This window comes from Pelophylax lessonae, assembly GCF_965119305.1.
Source record: "Pelophylax lessonae genome assembly, chromosome: 1".
Classification (NCBI taxonomy): Eukaryota; Metazoa; Chordata; class Amphibia; order Anura; family Ranidae; genus Pelophylax; species Pelophylax lessonae.
The window spans coordinates 795,056,517-795,079,391 of record NC_138768.1 but is presented as its reverse complement, the minus strand read 5'-3'; the positions used below and the strand labels follow the sequence as shown (position 1 = coordinate 795,079,391).

At 42.9% G+C, this 22,875-nt stretch overlaps 1 protein-coding gene across 7 annotated transcripts in view; it reads left to right on the top strand.

Moving 5' to 3' along the window:
• The window catches only part of JAKMIP1 (janus kinase and microtubule interacting protein 1), a 292,916-nt gene that overhangs the window by 201,648 nt on the left and 68,393 nt on the right, over nt 1–22,875 (top strand). For all 7 annotated transcript variants that reach the window (XM_082266556.1, XM_082266551.1, XM_082266553.1 and 4 more), the window contains exons 9-11: nt 2,203–2,331; nt 13,019–13,147; nt 16,786–16,869. In XM_082266556.1, the coding sequence (XP_082122682.1) occupies nt 2,203–2,331; nt 13,019–13,147; nt 16,786–16,869 (342 nt within the window). The remainder of the gene's footprint in view (nt 1–2,202; nt 2,332–13,018; nt 13,148–16,785; nt 16,870–22,875) is intronic.

Here is a 22,875-nt window from a genome sequence, read left to right as displayed (position 1 = left end):
GGACTCTTACGAGAGCTGGTCACCCAGCAAATCTGAGCAATCTGGGGAGAAGGGCCTTAGTAAGAGAGGTGGCCAATGATGCAATGGTCACTTTGATTGAGCTCCAGAGATCCTGTGCATAGATGGGACAAAGTTCCAGAAGGACAACCACCACTGCAACCCTCTACCAATCTGGGCTTTATTGCACAGGGGCTAGACAGAAGCCTCTCATCTGGTCTGATAAAGCCAAAAACTGTTTCACCTCATTTTAAAACATTATGTCTGGAGGAAACCAGGCATTACTCATCACCTGCCCAATACTATCCCAACAGTGAAGCATTGTGGTGGCTGCATCATGCTGTGGGGGGTGTTTTTCAGCAGCAGGGACTCTGAGATTAGTCAGAGTTGAGGGAAAGCTGAATGGAGCAAAGTACAGAGGTAACCTCAATGAAAACCTGTTCCAAAGCACTTAAGACATTAGACTGGACCGAAGGTTCACCTTCCCTTATGACAACATTCCTGAGCACAATGCCAAGACAACACAGGAGTGGCTAAGGGACAACTCTGTGAATGTCCTAGAGTGGCCCAGCCAGAGCCCTGACTTGAACCCTATTGAACATCTTGTCAGGAAACATAAACCAGGTGGAGACAGTGCAGTTACAATCACACCTTTAATGAAATAGCAAAAATAAGTTCAGGAACGTAGTGAAAAACAGAAGCTAGGCCTTGGATGCCAGAGTGGGTAATCAGGTGAGGGTCAGGAAACCAGAAGTCAGTGGAGTTAATCTACTTAACAGTTTCAAAAATTGGGGAACTAAAAGAGCACTTGAGTAACCTTGTCCAAACAAAAGAAGTGAGAACACTCAAAGCACCCAGTTGGGCTGGGAGAGAATTAATAGGAAATTATTAATTAAAAGAGAGTGCTTTATTGACCTTGTCAAAACAGAAGTGAGAACACCCAAAGCACCTAGTTGGGTTAGGAGAGAGTCATGAACTGCACACAATCCCCAAGAAACAGAACAATCTAGCTGACAACTTGGTCCACCAGACTCCACTACTTACTTTAATGCATTTTGTCTTCATATTTACAGTATAAGGATCCATGCACACTGGCTTAAAGAAAAATAAAAAAACACTGCTTCTAGAGAAGTTTAGTGTTTTGCCTGTAGAAGCAGCTAATGTTCTCCTATGTGTCCATGCACATTACATCCTAATGTAATTTAGAGGCATATTTAAAGCTCAGCGTTAAGAGGCTGGAAAAAATAAAACATTTGATCTTTGAGAGCAGTTTTCTGGCATAAAAAATGCTAAATGCTCCTAAACTCTTCCAAATGCCTGTACAAAAATACTCTATATGAGCCTTTTTCTTTTTTTTTTTTCTGCCAAAAGAATTGCCATTTCTTAAGCCCAGTGTGCATGGACCCTAAATTATCATGTGTTTGGTCAGTAGGAATCCATTTGGCATATTTCTTTTTAACGTAATATGGTTTAAAGAACAGTATAAAAAGTCTAGCAGAATTAGATCTTATAATTGTATTAAGTAGCTAAGTATTTAAAGTGGAGTTCCACCTACATTTTAGACTTCACGCCATCTAGTTAATGTTTGTATGCTAAAATCTTATTGGTTATTTTTTCTTTCGCTTGATTTACCTTGTTTTCAATGCTCGCTCTAATTCCTCTCTTCCTGTGTACCTCGCCATGGCGAGGTACGTAATTTCCAGCCACGCATTGGCTCTTGGGAGATGAGTGTCCTCAGTCACCGGAGTCAATGGACATCGCCTGCTGAAAGCATCCCGTTATTTCCAAACAGGAAATGACGCAATGCTATGGCAGCCCGAACCACAATACATGCGCCGCCCTCTATGCGTATGCGCGAAAAAGGGAGGTACATGCTGGGTAGCCAGCAGTACCTTATCCAGTAAGAAGCTACTAGTGGGCTTCACATGTCCACAATGAAGATGGAAGCGTGCTCGGAAGTGAAGAGAAAGGTTACTATAAACAAAAACAAGCATCTAGACAAACGGCATTGCAGCTCATAACGTTTTTTTTAATTGATTTAGGTAATTAAATCATAGGGTGTTTTATAAAAAAAATATATATATATATGGCTGGAACTCTGTTTTAAGTGGGTAAATAAGGAATAGATGGCTGTGAAGGAACTGTTTAAATGTACAGCTGTTTTTTATACCAGCACAAGAACATCCATCTTTCTTTCTTTTTTAGAGGCATGTTGTGGAGACGTTTTTTGGATTTGATGAAGACTCTGTTGATTCAGAAACCTCTTCAGTCACCTCCTATAACACTGATAAAACTGACAGGACGCCGGCAACGCCTGAAGAAGACATTGAAGATGTAAGTTGTATTCCCCCAGTTCCCTCACAAGTTGTATTCATCTGTTTAGGCCCCAACTGCATCAGGATTGGCTGGCACTGTTAACCCCCATCCACTAGAGTTCACTCTTTTGGGTGCTTTTTGTGAGCCCGTGTTCTAAGATCCTTTGCGCTAGGCTCTGCAAAACCAACAAGCTCAACTCCATGTCTACAAGTGCCCTTAGTCTGGCCAGAGATGGGCAGATATTGCGATTGGTGGTTAAACCTGTATGCCATTCCATGCTCACCACAACACTGTGTCCTGCTTTTGCTTCATTGAGTTTGCTGGTTCGTGGCTATGGTTAGTCTACTGTGCAAGATTTGTTCCCTTTTTTCCATAGAATAGGAAAATCTAGCTGTAAAGAGATTTTTCCAAGTTGGAAAATTCTTTATTCAAAATATTAATCGCACACCTGGAAGAAACCCATATCACTCTCTAGGTAAATTGTATGTATAGCTCAAACCTTTTTTGTAGTTTTAGATAGCATAAGTAAGGATTAGAACTGCTGTAACATATGTATTGTCATTATGCGATTTTATTGCTCGGGATATCCTTGTTCTATACTTTTGTTCTGGAGACAGAATATTATGGGACATTTTAAGAGCTGTCATTGGCGCAAAAGATGAAGGTAAACCTTTCATTGGAGACAACTGGTCCAATGACAACCCTCACTTTAGACTTCCTCTCATTTCCAGTTGTGACTAAAGGACAGGAAGTTGAGGTAAATTTCCCCAGTGGGATGCACAGCAAAAAAATTCAGCCGACAGGACCCTTCCCTACACTATCTGCAGAAAAGTGTTTGTTATACATACTGTGGGATTGATTAGCTCGGTGGCGGGTATGGATGACCCCTTGGGGGGGGGTGCGTTACACAGGGAGATAGCCGAGAAGTGGTTGCAAACAACAGTTTGGTTTATTCATGCAATTTTCTTCACACAAGTGCAAGCCTCAAAAACAGCAAAATAAAAATAAAACCCAAAATAAAACCTTGCCACTGTGGGCGGCTACCTTCTCACATACAGGAGCCTACCTATGGAGTCTGTCTCCAACCTACTGTTGGGCAAACTTTGCTGATCCTACAGCAGACACTCAATAGTCCATGTTTTTTCTTCACACAACAAATGTCCATTGATCATTTCGGTTTTCCTCTTCATATTGAACAGGTCCCTTTGCTTTTCTCTTCACATAGAACACAGTGCATTTATTTCTTTCCACATAGAAATAGTCCAACACCTCACCTTGAGTAGCCTTCACACTTGTTACCCTCCTCAGCTTCACATCGCTTCAGGAGGTCTTCCCCATGCTCACACAGCTTTCAGGGGGCATTCCTTCTCCCCTGCCCACAAGGCGTCGGGAGGTACACATCGGACTGTCCTCCTCTCCCCAGCTTCACACAGCGTCAGGAGGCAGCAATCCTTAGACTTCCTTTGGACAAATTATAGAGGCCTTCATTTCCTCATACTGAACAGCTGAATGGTTTTCAACTTCCTGCTGGCTATCTCTGCAGCCGACACCCTATAGTAATTGGTGAACTTTCCAAACCAGGTGGAAATGTATCTCCTGTCTGTGACTACATCCACAGATTTACCTGACTTCCTGTCACATACCCCCCCCCCCTCTCTTGTTTCAACCCTAGGGTTGGGACACAGATTTCCAGACATGCATGTGTCAGGCACTTCTCTTGACTCTCACTGATAAGCCTCCTAGTATCCTCAAGCTTCCGGATGAAACTGTTTCTGTCATCTTCATTGACAGATTTCTCATAAATGTCACACAGTTTGTCCCTCATCTCATATACACATTCTTCAACTGCATTTTTAGCATCATTTCGCTCCTTCTCAAGTTTGTCCTGCATAACCGTCTGTCCTATCCACCAAGGAGGACCGTGATCCATAGGCAACTCAATTGTGCTAGTCTTAATGTCTTCAACATTCTTGAGCCGCCTCTCTCTGCAATCAATAAATGTTTTCCACAAAACTTTGAGAACCTCTGCTTCACTTAGCTTTGTTCCAAGTAGGGACTCTTGACGTCCCTCTGTGACTTGAGTTGCCTCTCCATACAGCTGTACACAATCATTGACTCTTTGTTTCTTGAGCTTAGCTTGCTCTAAGATGCGGTGCAGAGGGCCTTCCATTTGCGACAACAGGCTGTCCCACATTTCTTCAAAGTGACCCCTGTTCATTTTTCCAGCGACATCATCAACTTTCCTTCCACCAACATATGGGTCAAAAGCAACAACACAGTCTATTACAGGTTTCTTCAATGCACTCTCTGCTATTGCATTACTTTTCCCTTGTAGCTCCTTTTCTTTATCTGAACTCCACATGGAATGTATCTCAAGATCACGCTCAAACTTCTGCCACCTGTCTTTCACCAGTTCCATTTTGGAAATATTCCCTGAAAGGCACTTATTCATTTGCTTCACGTTTTCACCAACAGCCTTAGTTTTCTCCACTAGGTGGCGTTTTTTAAGGAAATGTTTATTCCAGAGGGGTGATTCAAACAACATGTCATCAAATTTCTGATGCTCACTCAGGACAGACCCCAAAACACTGATCCTTTTATAAACTGCATCAGGCACACTATCCCCTCTTTAGGACAGATCCTTTGTCACCTGTAATTCCTCTTCAAGTTCCTGCAACGGAATCTTCATCTCTTCTACTTGCTGTTCTAAGGCTCGCTTAGACTTTTCTAGCTCCTGAACGCTTTTCCCAACATCATCCTTGGAGCTGACCAAAGCTTCCATTTCTGTACGCAGCTGTTTGTTAACTCTTTCTAGTTCAACCTTACACTCTAGAGCTTCCTCCAAGGAGCGAGCCAAGAACAGGGCTTTGCTCTCTTTATCACGCGCCTCCGCTTCTGCACGGTCGCGTTCTTCTGCATATTTTGCAGACACAGTCTTCTCCTCACCAAGCATCTGATCCAACTTCTTTTTCACATTTTCAACATTTTCTAATGCACCAACGCTTTCTTCCATGCGTTTTTTCACATCCGCTATCTGAGCTTGCAATGTTGCGACTTACTCTGATAGGTTTTTCTTTGCTTCCTCCTCCTCTTTTAATTGTTCCAGGAAGCCATTTTCTCATCTTCCATTTGTTTGAGCTTTGTGCTAAAACTCAGCCTTTGACACCTCTCTTCCTGTAAGAGTTCCTGAGTGTCTTGCAGCTGCGATTCCCAGATAGAAAAATCTTTGGCAATTTCTCTAGATTTGCTGTCTGCTTGAGAAAGCTGATTTGTGACATTGTCCAACTCAACCTGCAGTCGGTTTGCCTTCTCTGACAGCTTAGCACACAATCGGTCACCTTCTGACACTTTAACTTGCGATTCCAGAAGCTGTGCCTCTACTTTTTTTCTCTTGTGTTCAGAATCTCCTTTTCCCTGCATAAGAGCCTTCACCTCATTGGCTAGCTTCTGGGAATGAGACTGTAATTCTGCCACACAGGCTTCTTTCTCCTTTAACTGCTGCTGGACACGTTGGACTTAATCTTTCCAACTTTCACAGTCCGTACGCAATTCATCTACTACATTGCTCAAAGTGGTGAGCTCATAACAGTACCCAGTAATTTAGCCTCTCTCTCATTTTTCTCCTTGTCGCTGAGAGACAATGTCGTTTTCAGAGCGACATTCTGTTCCTGCGCCTCCTGCAGGTCTATTTTTGTAGCTTCCAAAGACTGAAGACTTTTTTACAGCTGATTACGCAACTCCAACAAATCACGCATACTTTGCTTCTGCAAAGTCTGAATTTCAATTTCCTTTTCCATGAGGATGGTATCTTTCTCCATTATAGTCTCTCCACGTTTTTGTAACTCGGAAAAAAGAAGAGCAGTGGATTCTTCCCACTGTAACACCTGAGCCTGCAAGTTTCTATGCTCCATCCTAAGCAACTCCAGGGCTTGTTCTTTTTCTTCCATTTTCCGTTGCAAGGCATCCAGCTCAGCCCTGCACACATACTCTGTTTCCTCCAAACCGATGGCTTCCATTTGCTGCTGGCGTCTGTTTCCAGCCTGCCATGCTCTCTTGGTGAGCCTTTTGTTGAGCTGCAAAGCTCCGCTGAAAATCCGCATTTGCCTGAGTGTTGCTAGGGACAACAACCTTTCTCTTTAGCAGACTCTGTTCCGGCATGGATGGGGCTCGTTCAGACGGTAGCATCCCCTCCATCCATAGAATCCGGTCTCTCATTTCAGCTAGCTTTGCATCTTTCAGGTGCTTTGATCGCCCTATCTTCAATAACTCCACAATAAATTTTTCACAGTCCAGCAAAAATTTTTGAGACCACTGTCTCTTTAACACAAGTAGTTTTTCTCTCTCTTGCAGGATCTCCTTTCCTGCACACACAGTTTGTGCAGTCTCATGCACCAGACAAAACAAAGTCCATCAAAAATTTTGAGACCACTGTCTCTTTAAAACACGTTTTTTTCTCTTTCAGGATCTTCTCTCCTGCACACATAGATTGTGCAATCTCATGCACCAGACAAAGTTCACAGGACAGATGAACTTCTTTGCAGGGATCTCTGCTTCTGCCCAATGCATACCTCCACCATATGTGGGATTGATTAGCTCAGTGGCGGGTATGGATGACCCCTTGGGGGGGTGCGTTACACAGGGAGATAGCTGAGAAGTGGTTGCAAACAACAGTTTGGTTTATTCATGCAATTTTCTTCACACAAGTGCAAGCCTCAAAAACAGCAAAATAAAACACAAAATAAAACCTTGCCACTGTGGGCGGCTACCTTCTCACATACAGGAGCCTACCTACGGAGTCTGTCTCCAACCTACTGTTGGGCAAACTTTGCTGATCCTACAGCAGACACTCAATAGTCCATGTTTTTTTTCTTCACACAACAAATGTCCATTGATCATGTCCCTTTTCCTCTTCACATTGAACAGGTCCCTTTTGCTTTTCTCTTCACATAGAACACAGTGCATTTATTTCTTTCCACATAGAAATAGTCCAAGACCTCACCTTGAGTAGTCTTCACACTTGTTACCCTCCTCAGCTTCACATCGCTTCAGGAGGTCATCCCCATGCTCACACAGCTTTCAGGGGGCATTCCTTCTCCCCTGCCCACATGGCGTTGGGAGGTACACATCTGACTGCCCTCCTCTCCCCAGCTTCACACAGCGTCAGGAGGCAGCAATCCTTAGACTTCCTTTGGACAAATTATAGAGGCCTTCATTTCCTCATTCTGAACAGCTGAATGGTTTTCAACTTACTGCTGGCTGTCTCTGCAGCCGACACCCTATAGTAATTGGTGAACTTTCCAAACCAGGTGGAAATGTATCTCCTGTCTGTGACTACATCCACAGATTTACCTGACTTCCTGTCACAATACATACATTTTAACCCCTGTATGGCTATATAGTTATTCAGTCATAGGGGAGTACTTTACAGCCTCTGCATGACCTGTCTTATTGAAGAGCTACTAAAAATACAATAAAAGCAACCTAGAGTTTGAACTGTTTTCAAAAGTAAGAGCAATCCAATAAACTTGCGCTGAGAGAGAGCAACAGTACAGCATGGTAACTGTGCTAGACTAGTGAGCCAGGAAGCATAGACCGCATATGTATTAATCAAATATTGGCTGTACTTGTCAGTTTTTTTAAAGCTATAGATCAGGGGTTTCCAACCTGCGGCCCACGGGCCGCATGCAGCCCAAGACCGCTATGAATGTGGCCCAACACAAAATTGTACACTTGCTTTAAAATATTGATTTTTTTTTTTTTTTTGTAAAGCATTTGCATTTGACGAACACATGCAGCCGAAGAAAAAATTAACAGTGTCTCTTTGCTAGACTTTTATAAGTTTTATCTTCTAAAAGAAAAATATCCCACTCTTCACAATTACGCCTCATTCATGTCATCAGTTTTCGGCAGCAACTATTTTTTTTAAGGATGAAGCATGTGAAGGGCAAAATTAGAACCAAAATATCTCACGAGTGCCTTAAAGTGGATGTAAACCCGAAACATCAACATTGAAATAACCTCACACAGCAAAGCAATAGAAGCCATCTGCCCCCAGTCTGGTCAGGAAAAGAGCAGCCAGTCCTCTACAATCCTCTCTGATTTCCTACAGTAAAGAAACCCGACACACAAAGAAAATTTGTGTCACCACCCCTCCTCTCCTGTAACTGACAGACTAATTAGGAGACTTATACATAGGCAGGAGAGAAGGGGCGTGTGTCCCAAAGTCAATCCCACAGTTTGCTCCTGAAAGGGGCTCCAGCCTGAGGAGACTGATGAAGACTTTCCGGGACACTTATCTGTGCTTATCTCTGCTAATGGAGGAGGAAGGCGAGGCAATTAACCCCTTAATGGCTGGCCACTTTTACTGTGTAACTGCTGCTTAAAAGTAGGGCATTACAGTAAAAGTGCCCAGCCATTGAGGGGTTAATTGTATCCTCCTGCTCAGCTCTCTCCTGGTAGCTGTGGGGTTAAATCTGTGTGAGGCTGTTTGGTACTGTTGATAATGATGACAGTCTCCCCTCTCCTCCTCCACAGATAAGTGTGGGCAGTGTTCGTTGTGTACTGTTTCATGACATTTGCTGGGCTCCCTCCTGCTATGAAAGTCTGCATTCCCTGTGCCCTGAATGCCCCAATGTAAGTCTGCATTCCCTGTGCCCTGAATGCCCCAATGTAAGTCTGCATTCCCTGTGCCCTGAATGCCCCAATGTTTGAGGATAACGGATTTCACTGTCTTCAACTCTGCATTCAAGCTGAGCTAGTGTGATTGGCAGGGGAAAGGGGAGTGTACAGGTGGGAAGGGAGTCCTGGGCCTCCCGAGCTTCGGTTCGTAAACATGTCCACCGACCGGCCTTTTTTCAGAGGGCTGTGATAGGCACAGGGATGAAATTATGCAGGTACAACTAATGTGCTTTTGATCTTTAAAGAAAAGCCTAACACATGGTGTATGTATATACAATTGTTGAACATGAGGTTTACATCCACTTTAACTCTACTCCATCCATCCAACCAAGATATCGATGGGTTAGGACTCAGGGTTGTCAAACTGGCGGCCCCCCCAGGTGTTGTGGAACTACAAGTCCCATCATGCCTCTGCCTGTGTGAGCCATGCTTGTAACTGTCACCCTTGCAATGCCTCATGGGACTTGTAGGCCTGCAACAGCTGGAGGGCCGCCAGTTTGACACCTGTGCGTTAGGTTATCGACAACTGTAAAATATCACACTCGTTTTATGATGACCTCTTTTACTTTTATAATAAAAATTCCTTTTTTTTTTTTTTCATATTTTTTTTATTGCTCAGATAGATGCATTATCTGTATCAGTGATTGTTAACTTTTGATCTGCCCGACTTTTTCTGTTCTTCAGCTGTCCTTATTGTTAGTGTATTTTATGTGTGGCCCAAGACCATTCCTCCTTTCCAATGTGTCCCAGGAAGGTCAAAAGGTTGGACATCCCCATAGAAGGAAATAGTTTATTGATCAAATTATCACATATTAGAATACCCAATGTTGAGAATGTACTGGATCAATAAAAGTAGGATAAGGTTTTTGTACTTTTTTATATACAATACGGCATGTATGTACTCCCCTCTTGAGCTAGTTAAATATGTTTTCTGCAGTCTTAGGCTGCTGCTACACATGTGGTAGCTTGTTTTAGATCGGTTTTTGTAATACTCAAAATACAGGTGATTAATCTGCAGAAAGGAGAATACTCAATTTCCAACAATGAGACAAATCTGCAATGCAGGATTATTGCTGAAAATTTTAAAAAGTAAAAAGTCACTTGAATGGTTAAACCCTTGTTAATTATTTTTTTTCCCTCTAGTATAGACTATCTCATGTTTAGCTACAATCAGAGGCGTAACTAGAACCTTCAGGGCCCTGATGCAAGAAACCATGAAGGGCCACCCAGACCCCTGGCCGGGGCCCTTACCTTCAAGCCCAGGGCTCTTCCCACTAATCCTGGGGCTCTTTACACTTGTTGCATGGCCTTTTATTACGGTGCCGCAGCAGGATTCTTTCACAGGTTCTGCAGTGGGCCCCCTTCCTGCAATCTTGTGGGCCCCCTTCCTGCAATCTTGGGGCCTCCCCACAGTGGTGCAATGCCAGGGTCCGGTCGCAAGTGTGACCTTTGCGATCCTGGAAGTTCACCCACTGGTTTGCTACCGGGCCCCCTGAAGCATGGGGCCCGGTAGCGATTGCAACCCCTGCATCCCCTGTAGTTACGCCCCTGGCTACAATATTAGATGTTCATGGTCACTTCTCCTAAGGCTTCAGGTATACTGGGGCTTTTGTATATTTCTGCTAGCAGCAGAAAAGCAGCTATAAAAAATATGCCTAAGCCACGCTTTTGAAAACGTGTTTAGGCTGGTTTTGATGGGTCAAGCTTTGGGATTTTGTTTATTTCATTGACCTGAATATTAAATTATCCTGGCCACTAAAATAAAAAAAATGGTTGCTTAGGTGCATTTTGTAGGTGCATTTTGTAGTGTTTACACAACTGGGTGTTTTTTCTGCCCAAAAGCTCCTCTCCTGAACATAATTTTGTTGTTTTCCAATTTCTAACCTTAAAGTGTTACTAAACCCACAGCTGTAAAATCTTTAAATGCAGTAGAGCCTACTTGTTATACTCACTGTTGGACCTAAGGAGTTCATCCTCCACATTGTGTTAAAAAGGCTGTTTGATCCTGTCTTCCCTTTCTTCCACTTTTCCCAATCTTCCCAATCCATCTCCTGATAGAAAGGAGCCTTTGGAGTCACTCTGCACATGCCCAGTGTAGTAGAATTTTTTTTTGTTTTTTTATTTTTGGGAGGGTGCATATGATCAGCACTGTGCAGACAGAGGGTCAGGGGTCCTGCAGCCTCATAGGAAAGTCAGAGTAGAATGAAAACTCCTCCCATTAGCTTTAACCAGACCCTGTTATAAGTCACAAGACTGCTATATACTGTTGATGAGAAAAGGTATTTAGCAGTTTAAATTTCCTAAAATAATTGCATTCCCATGCGCTGTTTACTATGGGAGACCAGATATAATGAATGCAGGGTCCTGGGTTTAGTAACACTTTATAAACGCCCCTACCCTTAAATGCCTATGTGTTAAGGAAACATAGGCTAACATAGAGGGGTGTTTAGGGGCAGGAAAAAACCCATCATGTAAAACAGGCATTTGACAGCTGCATTGTGCATGAGGCCTAACTCTGGACAGCTGCTAGAAAGGTGAATCGATGACTCCTTTAGTGACCTACAACCCCAGCAATTTTAGTGATGCAAGGAACAAAATACAAATTCATGGTTCCTTTGGGGACTTAGATGGGTCCCTGAAGTGTAATTTTTATATATTGGTAAAACTGAATTAACACCGTCAGTTTTCCCCGCTTCCCAAAGGTCTTCTTAACACTTTTCAAACTGCAAGTGTGCTGATGAAAAGCCTGCTGTGACTAGAAAGTCTTGTTATAAAGTGGTAAGACTCATTAACCATCATTCCTCTTTGCTGCTGAAGGCTTCAGAGAGGTCATGTTTGATAAGCCAGGCCAGGATTTAGAAACGGAATTGCAAGACCTGTTTGAATGCTGGTATTCACAGTACCAAACTTCAAATCTGCTTTTAAATAAAAACATTATCAAACATGCTCATACTGTGTTTGCTGTGCTTTCAGAATAAACTTCGTAGAGAAGCCTTTCTTAACCGTTTTATCACAGAGAACCCCCCCAATATAATTTTCAGGTCCCAAATGGAATAATGCCCATTATTGGTGGCCAGGAGGAAGACTGCCCCCACGACAGCTAAAAAGACCAGTGGTGTAATGCTGCTGTATCTGCCTTGTGGTTTTGGCCCTGGAACTATGCAGTCACCTTCAAATAGGAAATCAGTCCCGGTTCACATTTGTGCGATGCGGGAACGCTGCGAATATGCAGCGTGATCCCGCATCGCATCCGCACCTCTGGCAGTTCACACTGCCGTATGTGATACACAGGGGGTGTCAATTAAAAGTTAACGACACCCCCAGTTGCAATCGCATATCGCAGTGCGATCTGAAAGTTCGCAAGCCCAAATGTGTACCGGCACTTAATCTTCTGCAGCTCAAGTAACCCCTAGCAACCTCTTGAGGAAACCTAGGATTCCATCGCACCCTTGTTGAGAATGGCTGGTGTAGAGACTTCAGAGAATGTTATCTGTCAATTCATAAGATACTAATTCAGCCCAACATGCATTTGCATTGCATCTATACGGAATCCCCAGTATAGCTCAATGGCACAGTGACATTGAATGTACCCACCCCATGTCTTCTAAAACAAATCTGAATCTAAGTTTATTTTGCAAAAAAAACAGCAATTGTGTTATTATTTATAGACCTGTGAGGTGCAGATCATATTTTAGCAACCTAGAGTATTCCTAAACAGTATGATGACAGGGCTTGACTTGTATCACTGAAACCTGTATTACCCACACCTATTTAACACAGGAAAATTCCTTGCTTTCCTGGTCCTCACTCTACCTAATATGTTCTGATAATGTGTAAATACATTGTATGAAATGATTATTCCTTCCAATGATGGGATGAATGTGCTGTCTATTATTATACACTGAAAATCTGCCTCTCTGCCTCTGTCACCTATAGGCACACGCCTCTTTTGCCTAATTGTTAAATTGATCCAGATAATAAGGAAAAGCATTTTCATATCATGCGAAATGTTTATTTCTTCTTCAAGAGCACCCCTAAAGAGGAGGCTGATTTAAGGTTTCGTCAGCTGACACGCGAGTACCAGGCGCTGCAGAGAGCCTATGCCTTACTCCAAGAGCAAGTAGGGGGAACCCTGGATGCAGAAAGAGAAGCAAGGGTAGGTTTGTTGGACTAAACTTTCTCTTTTTGAACGATTGAAAGTCTAGAACTTGTTTCTGTAAAACACAACCATGTTATCAATTCTTAGTACGCAGTAAAGGAACAGTTGATATTTGAAAGCAATCTCGTTGCTTTAAAAAAATACAATAAATAGAATTCTGCAAAAGAAGACACTTCATACATGTCTGTCCTTGCTCCCATTGCTAGAATTTGTTTTGTTGTGCCAAGCCACATAAGGGATCTCCCCATTTAATACACTTCTGGGTGTGCTGAAACTTAGCATCCTTTGGGCATTCTGTGGTTCCTCCTGTCAGTCTCCTAATTGCTATAGAATGTAAAAACTTTGAGTGCAGCAATGGATTGAGGATTGTAGGAGTGGGTGTATGGATGTATGAAGTGTCCTATTTTACAGAAGCTTTTCAATGCACTTATAAGAGGATTTTCAAATAAAATGTATAAAGAATACCTGCTTTCTGCAGAAATCCAGAGACAGCAGCAGCTGACGTTATAAGCATCCCAACCTTTACTGTGTCATCATTGACCCAACTTCCAAAATCCCCTATTGGTGATTAAGGAGATTCACCAGGTAATAGGGGATTGGGAAACTGTAACTTTACTGGAAAAGATGGGATTTACTTACAATCTCTACTGCTGTTACTTACGGATCATTTTTACTTTGCTTTTCCTAAATGACATCTGTTCTTGTGTTTTTTAACACACTTTGTTTATTGTTGCCAAGGGTTTTAATGGAAGAAAATAGGAACTTCCTAATTTTAAAGTATTTTCATGCAGTCCTCTTTTAATTTTAAGTACTTTTTTGAAGAGACTATTTTTGTATGCTCCATGCCCATTGACACCAGAACCAGAAAAATGTGCCAATGCAGTGCTTTATGTATATCTAAATGAGTTGTAGAAGGATGCGGTCGTCTCTTTTTATTGGCAGTGGGGGTAGAAGGGTTGAAAAGTTAGCTTTACTTTAAAACTTTTTTCTGTATTTTTGGAAAGAAAATTTTTACTAAATGCCATATATGGGGGGTACACATATTTCTAAATTTGGAAGGATCTGTTGAAGGGGCTTTAAGTGCCGGTTCACACTACTACTACTACGTCGCTCCGACTTAGGGGGGGACCTGTGAAGTCGGCGCGACTTGCACGGACTTCATAAAATGAATGTCAATGCAAGTCGCCTCCAGGTCGCCCCGAAGTAGTACAGGACCATTTTTCTATGTCAGAGCGACTTGTGTCGCTCCTATTAGTACCGATCCTGTACTACTCAATGGGCCGCGACGGTGCACGACTTGCCAGGCTGACCAAGTCGCCTGACAAGTCGTATTAGTGTGAACCGGCACTAACACTGTAAAATGTATCTTTTTCGGTTCTCTTTAATAGCCCTTGAGTTCAGACATGTTTGCATGCAATGCTGGGAGTTGGAACTCCAGTGTACAATATCATCAGTTACCTACAGTGGATTAAAAAAGTCTACACACCCCTGTTAAAGTGTCAGGTTTCTGTGATGTAAAAAAATTACACAAAGCTTAATCAATTCAGAACTTTTTCCACCTTTAATGTGACCTATAAACTGTATAACTTAATTGAAAAACAAACTGACATCTTTTAGGTGGGGTGGGGGGGGGTAAAAATTAAAAAAACTAAAATAATGTGGATGCATAAGTGTGCACACCCTGTTATAACCGGGGATGTAGCTGTGTTCACAATTGAGCAATCACATTCAAACTTATGTTAAATAGGAGTCAGTACACACTTGCCATCCTTTGACGTGCCTCTGATTAACAAAGTATTAGTTTAAGGGGGTGCACACTTATGTAACTACACTATTTTCGTTTTTTATTTTTACTTCCCTCCACCTAAAAGATTTCAATTTGAGTTGCATAGTTTATAGGTCACATTAAAGGTGGAGAAAGTTCTGAAAAGATTCATCTTTGTCTCGTTTTTTTACATCACAGAAGACTGACATTTTAATGGGTATATATACTTTTTATATCCACTATATGTTCCTATGTGGAATAACGCTCCCAGACTCTCCTATACTATCATCAATGATACCTTCTGTAGAAATCTATATAAATAAAGTTTGGAATTCATGCATCCAGAAACATCTCCTATGTATTAAGTTGTGGGCTACTGGGTTTGATGAACAGTATCTTCTGCTTCTGTCCCAAACGACCATGTACCTTGTAATGTGCCATACAATTTACCTTGTATTGTACCATCAACTGTACCATGCAATTTTGTAATAGGTCACAAGGTGAGAGGTTGCAGTAGGAGCTGATCTGTGTCAGATATTTGTGAATACACCAAAGAATTGCACAGACATCAGGATTCATGTAATTGTGTCTTTATGGAGCCACCTTCTCAGTGTAGGAAGTAGATTCTGACCCTGAAATAAACTGAATGCCTAAAAAAAGATGGTACTGTCTTTTTGCAGGTGAAGGCATGGTTGGGGGGGGGGGGGGTACTTTGATCTCTGTTAAAAGTTAAAAATAGCTGCATGTGTTAGACTTGCACGTTACTTGGCATATACATATATGATATAGCAAAGTATATCACTAGCTTTTAAAAAATTCTGCTCAATGTTTATGTAACCATATTTGGACTTCTTCAGCCAGCTGCTCAATTTCAGCAAGATGAAGACCTGAACCAACCATTCAATGAACTGTCAAGAGAAATTATAGGTTGCTCAATCTATGAAAAGACTCCTCTCCTCAGTCCATAATCATCTAATAAAATATGGGGTCAATATTCTTCCATTTGAGTGTCCTTGGCATATTTTAGTATGTGCTTGTTCACTCCATGTCTGTTAACCTTCTTTTTTTTTGTACACCGCACATGTATGGTGGTAACAGAGCACATGGAAAGCAATTTTCTTTATCCTCCTCCCTTACCTAGTTCTTCAGTCTATTTTATTTGTTTATAACCAATCTTACTTGCCTAATAGCATAAGCCTAAATGTCAGAAATGCACATTGACATGTTGTAAACTGAAACTAAAAACATAAAAAAATATATTTGTGGAAAGGTCCCTAAGTTTAAATATTACATTTTTTTTTAGGAAGCAGTGAAAATAGAAATAATAAATCACCATTGCTGACTTGTTAATTCAAGCCATGCATTTCAGGTGTTGGAAAGTCTGATATGCATATGTTTGTTTCGGGTCATTGACCCACTAGACCAGGCTTTCGTAACCTTTTCAACACAGAGGAACCCTAGAAATAACTTTTCGGCCCCAGGAAACCCCTGCTAAAAATGACTTCATCTACAACTCATGATACATTAGTGTGATGGTCAGTGGAAAGAATGCTCCTTACACTTGTAGTCATTGGAAGGAATTGCCCTCTTACATATAGCTACAAAGATCAATGGTGTGAGTGGCAGAAATTGTTCATTACTCAAAGAACCCCTAGCAACCTCTAGGGAAACCCTAGAGTTCCATAAAACGCTGGTTGAGAAACCCTGCACTAGGCAGTGAAGCTGGAAGATATATGATAGGCCAAGAACTCACACTCGCTAAAATGTTAGCGATTGCAGCTCTTATATTTCTTTCCAGACAGACTTCCTTTAATGTCTCCAGCATTTGTGTATATGGAGTTAATTACTGATCGAATTTCATCCTCTGCAGACTCGGGAACAGCTCCAGGCTGATCTGCTGCGATATCAGGCCAAAATCGAAGACTTGGAGAATTCTCTGTGTGACAAAGGACAGGTAAAGCTTGCACAGAAGCCTCTCCATAAGCCCGTGTCTGTTCTGCTCGGCAGTGTGCTTTCTGCTCTCATAGCTTGGTGGTGGGCTTTGTATTTGTAACAATGACTTGCTTGTTTGCTTTCAATAAAGGGCAGTTGTGTAACCGTAATTCACCTGATTCTAAGATGTATTAGTTAGCAATATACAATAATGGGCATAATTCAAAAAGCCCTGCGAAAGGTAATATAAACAAAATGCATTAGTCCATTTAAAATCTGAAGTCCTCTATTGCCAATATCACCAAAACATGGAAATTTAATTTGCTGCCATGGGTTACTAAAGATTAAACATTATAATGCCTCATTAAAAGAACACAAATTGGAAAAAAGGCATAACTACGTATTTTGTTGGTAATCTAATGATCCGTGAACACCTACTTCTCATACTGGACAAGAATTTCTAAACATACCCTCTGTAGTCCTTTTGCTTTCCCTGTCTACAGAAGCCTTGTGTAAAAAAAACAAAAAAAAAAAACAACTATATTAAATGTGTTCTCACCACTACCAATCAGATTTATACCGGTTTTGGAAGCTTCAATGCAGTTGGTAATGCTGGAAGCAGAGAGGGAGAGGGGAAATTACACAGTACAGACTTTTCTCCCGGTAACCCTCTGTGTGCCCCCTGGGTTCTGGCTGCTGTGGATTGCACAATAAGCAGCATGTGAATAATTCTGAAAGCCAAACTTTAATGCCAATAAACCAAGTGAGTCTACACCACATCCCTAGTACATATACAATTTAAAAGAAAAAGTGGGTGTCACCAGAGCTATGGGCTCTCTATTGCCCCAATGAGCCCATGCCTAAAGTGGGAACAACCCAGGAGGTGGGATTTTGAAGGTGGGGTTCACTTGGTGTGTTTAGATAAACAATGATACAAGGCGGCAGATAAATAAAATACAAAAAGTTTATTGATACAATGTCATAGTAAAATCAAATCACAATAGTGATGTTCAATATATATGCATGGATATACAATATTCCGACAAGAGAACCGTATCTTGTAGTGCTGGGGTCACATATGTCCGACATGTTTCGCCATCAATATATAGGCTTCCTCAGGGACATTTAGAAACTGGTGACCTCAAAGAGGGTTCAATAGTCATATCCGGGCCATAATAAATACATCTATCCTAAGAGGCAGGTGCTGTGCATCCCACATGGGAGTATTACTCCGGGACAAAGTGGCCACGACTACTGTGGCGCGATTGGATGTACCGCTACCGATGTCGCTAAAATACCCATATTTTTTCTGTGGTCCGGTATTGTCCGGTTCCTGTCATTCAGGGAGGACGTGTCCAGCTGGACTTTGTCCAGGAGTAACACTCCCATGTGGGATGCACAGCACCTGCCTCTTAGGATAGATGTATTTATTATGGCCCGGATATGACTATTGAACCCTCTTTGACGTCACCAGTTTCTAAATGTCCCTGAGGAAGCCTATATATTGATGGTGAAACATGTCGGACATATGTGACCCCAGCACTACAAGATACGGTTCTCTTGTCGGAATATTGTATATCCATGCATATATATTGAACATCACTATTGTGATTTGATTTTACTATGACATTGTATCAATAAACTTTTTGTATTTTATTTATCTGCCGCCTTGTATTATTGTTTATCTAAACACACCAAGTGAACCCCACCTTCAAAATCCCACCTCCTGGGTTGTTCCCACTTTAGGCATGGGCTCATTGGGGCAATAGAGAGCCCATAGCTCTGGTGACACCCACTTTTTCTTTTAAATCGAATAAGCAGCATGTGTTGGCAAGGCATAGATATCACTGCACAGTTTAAAAAACCCCAATGCCCATTAGGTTCAGCATCTCACAACCCCTTCATCTTTAACCCAGAGAAAGGCAAAACAAAACCCTCTTGGCAACGGTTTAACTTTTCTTGGTTTGCTCTTTGTAGAAGGCTGATAGTGTTGAAAATATGAAGTGTATTATCCTCAAAGACTCTGTATCTATCTTTTTCATTATATCTTGATGATTAACAATGGCCAGAGCTTTTTTCCCTGATTGTTGGCTGCTCAGCTATTAGCATATTGATGGGAAAGATTTGCCACAGACCAGGTTTGTCCATGTGTACCAAGCAGATGGAAACAGGGGGACACCTTATAAAACAGCTTTTATAGAAAAAAGATTTGATTCCCGATTACTGTGCAGTGAATACACGTGATGATAATATTAAAGTATATGTGAACCTTCAGATTGTAAAACAACCCATCCAGTTTAAAATAGAAATGAAAGACAAAACATTTGTGTGCAAATCTAAAAAAAAAAATTATAAATAAATGTTTTCCTTTTTTTTTTATTACTGATCATATACCCTGTGTTCTCAGCTGCATAAGGAGAAACACACTGATCTTCCCAATGAATGGGTGGGGTGGGGGGGGGGGTAATTTCAGCACAAGTGTAATCATTAGAGAGTAGGCTGAGTTCCCATCACAGCCATAAAACTAACCATGCTGTGTTCCTATGCTTAGTGTGTTGAGATTTTATTGGAAAAGCAGAGGAAATGACAAAAAACAGGTATTTCACACAAAGGAAACAGTATAAAGAGAGCAGGATACTTTTTTATTTAAGTACATGGTACAACATACAATGAAATGGAAAGGCAGTGCCACTCCAGGTGAAGTAAACCTCCCTCTGATGAATGGTTGCTGGTCCAGTCCATGGTCTGAACGTAATATCCAATGTGAGAGAGAAAATGGCCGCACTCCAGATTGCAGAGGAAGAAAAGCTTTATTCCAAAAAATCGAAGGAAATCTCAAAACATGATCACAATACAGACAACGCAGCAAGGTTAACCACAGGGTACTATATAGGTCCTGGGCCTGGGTCGCTTTAGATCCCAGTCCCTGAAGGCTCCTTCGAGGTATGCCTACCATGATGGGCAAAGCCTGGACCGCTAATGGGCCCAGGAACATAGGTAAGGTAAGTCAGTGTTTCCCTGAATTTTGGGACCAGTTCCTGGACATTATTAGACAACCCACAGTGCTTATCACAAACAAAAGATTACCCAGCACACTTACCAGCCAGGCTGCAAAACAACCAAATTGACCCTGTCTAACAGTTTATGATAAAAACAGAGGGTTTTGTTTTCACACATTTGCAAATATGTGTGTAAGCCGCAGTGCCCATGCCAAGGGACCTCTGTATATACTGTGGTCCTAAGTCTACATTCCAGAGCCTCCATAGAAGAAGCACTTCTAAGAATAGATACATTAAGGGCAGGTATGCCTGGAGGGAGCCCAACCTTCCTTGAAGGCACAGGGATACACGTGATGCCCAGCAAGAGCCCAATGGCAGCAAAGACATCCTGTGCGTCCCTGCACCCAACTGTACAAAAAATTGGCAACCACCCCCAATCTATAACTGGCCTTTCCAGCAAGGTACACATGAAAGGGCAATCTCAAATCTTTACTTCTCTTTTGTTCATTGACAGACACAGTGTCATATCTTCATTTGACAGATGGGTTATGCTGCTTTTCTTAGGAGTAGGAAACTAGGCGGAAAAGGGTTAACAAAGTTAACAAAACAACTACGCCCAGGGGGCAGTCCCAGGTGGTATACTCCCACTTCCTGCTCTAGAATCCGTTTTTTTCTGGAGTAAGCCTAGCTCCTTGATGGGATCTCTGGTCCTGGCGTTTTTTTCCTTTTTTAAACTGAACTTTTTTCCTTTTACTGTATTGTTATTTTTCTTCTACAATCAATTTGTTCCTGTGAGAACTACAATCCACTGCCGGACTGGGTGACGCACCGGACATTCTAGATCCTTATGGTCATCCCATTCTGGCCAGAGAGTGCGTGCAAAACTCAGCTATGCGCTAGGTTGGCCGTGACATGTTCTGGCCCGCGAGTGGGACATCTCGCAAGGATGGACAAGATTTGATCGCAGTCAAAATCGCAGCATTCCTTGGGCACGCAGCACCCCTTGTTCCGACATGAGGAGGTATCCTGCCTGGAGTGACTCCCGCCAAGTTCCAATGGTATGGTGAGTAAAGTCCCCCTTTCTCCCTCGGGAAGTTTGGGGTATATGTGGGCCCCTCCCGGGGTCGGTTGGTCTTCAAGATACCCTGCCCACCCCTACCCTTTTTTCTCTTGCTGGGTTCACCCACATGGGCTCTCTCCCTCCCCCCCCCCCCCCAACCCTGGTACAGGTGATATTAACTTGGTTAATGGAAGGTCACCTCAGTGAGGGGAGGTGATCGGTGCCTGTCAGGTGGTCAGAGTCGCTGGCGGCCGGGTGTTGGTTGGGGGGTGTTTTGTGCTATGGGGGTCTCTATCAGGCCCCCTTGCTATGTAATTGCTCCAGTTGCTTTGTGCGCTCGCAGGCAGTGCTGCTATTTTGTTGGAGATACATGTGCAGCCGTTTGGCGGCCATTTTCTCGGAGAACGGCGGCCATGTTTTGATGGATCTGTCTGTATTAGCAGATGCGGCAGCCGTTTTCTTGTAGCCGCATAGAGCGGTATTCAGCGGACGGCCTCTAGTGACAGCACTGCCGATCCTCCTCCTTTCAGATTGGCGTTCTGCAGGCTGTTGGCGCTAATTCCCCTCTCTCCCGGCTGCTGCTGAGACACGGTTGGTGGTGAGTCCTGGGGCAGTATCTCCCTGCCTGATTTTATATTGAAGTGTTCTGGGACCTGTAGTTCCACGGGGATCAGCTATTTTGGGGTTATTTTTACAACTTATTGTAAAACTTATACTGCATTCCCATTTTGGCACCAGGGTGTCATGGAGCCTGCCGAACATGTCTCCCCACCGGACCCACTCTCAGAGGGGGGGGGGGGTCCTCAGGGTCCCACTTTGCTATGGCAGCCATGACGGCGGTCCTACAATCTTTAGTGTCTAAAGTGGACATGGTCTTACAAAAGAGACCTGGTAAAAGCGCCCTCCGTTTTCAGCTGTTTCCTCTGCCTCTTCAGACTCTGAGGCTGATTTGGCCACCGCAGACGCAAATCACCCCATGGGGTCTGTGTTTACGCACTTCGAATGCTCTGATAGTGAATATGATTCCTCTTCCACCACCTCTGTGCAAGAAAAAACGCTTGTAGAGGAACTGATTGTGTTAAGAATGGAGGACTCAGCCAATGCTGTGTCGGCTGCTCTGGTGGAATTTGGCACCTGCAGGCCATCCAGAGTGATCAAAGTGTTTCCTTTCCCTGGCTATTTTGACAAGATTCTTGCTAATCATTGGGGTTCCCCGAAATGCATGCCTGGGATACCTACGCTTTTCGCTTGGATATATCCTTTTGAAAATTCCCTTTTAAAGAAACTGACAGTGCCGCCGGTGATGGACTCTCAGGTTTCTAGGCTGAATAAAGTCACGTTAATACCAGTGGAGGACGCTCCTTCCTTTAAGGATCCTGCTGATAGACAGGCTGAATCCTTGGTCCGCCATCTCTTTACCGTGGCGGGTTCAATCCTAAGACCGGAGTTTGCCATAACATTGGTCTCTCAGACCTTGACGGAGTGGGCAAAGCTTTTACGCCAGGATTTGAAAGTGGGTCAGCATCCTCATGAAATGGCAGAGCTTATGGACCAGGTAATACAGGGGTTGCAATATATTTGTGATGCCTCCTTGGATGCAGCCCCGTTAGCCTGCAGGGCATCGGTGACAACGATGACTTTACGCTGCATGATTTGGTTAAAATGTTGGTCTGCGGACCATGCCTCCAAAAAGGTTCTGACGGATCTTCCCTTTGTAGGGGACCGTCTGTTCAGAGCCCCCATGGAAGAGATCATAAAGGGCCTCACGGGAGGCACGTTTCTTCCGCAGGTTTCTAAGAACAGAGAGCCTCGCCACAAACCTGGTCCTTTTTTTTTTGTGGCTCACAAGCGACCTTTTTGTCCCACAGGGTCGCAGGACAAGGGTTTAAAATCCTCTTGCTCCTTCACAGTGGGTTCCAAGAGACCCTGGGGTGGTAAGTCGAAGGCAGGCTCCTCTGGCATCATGGAC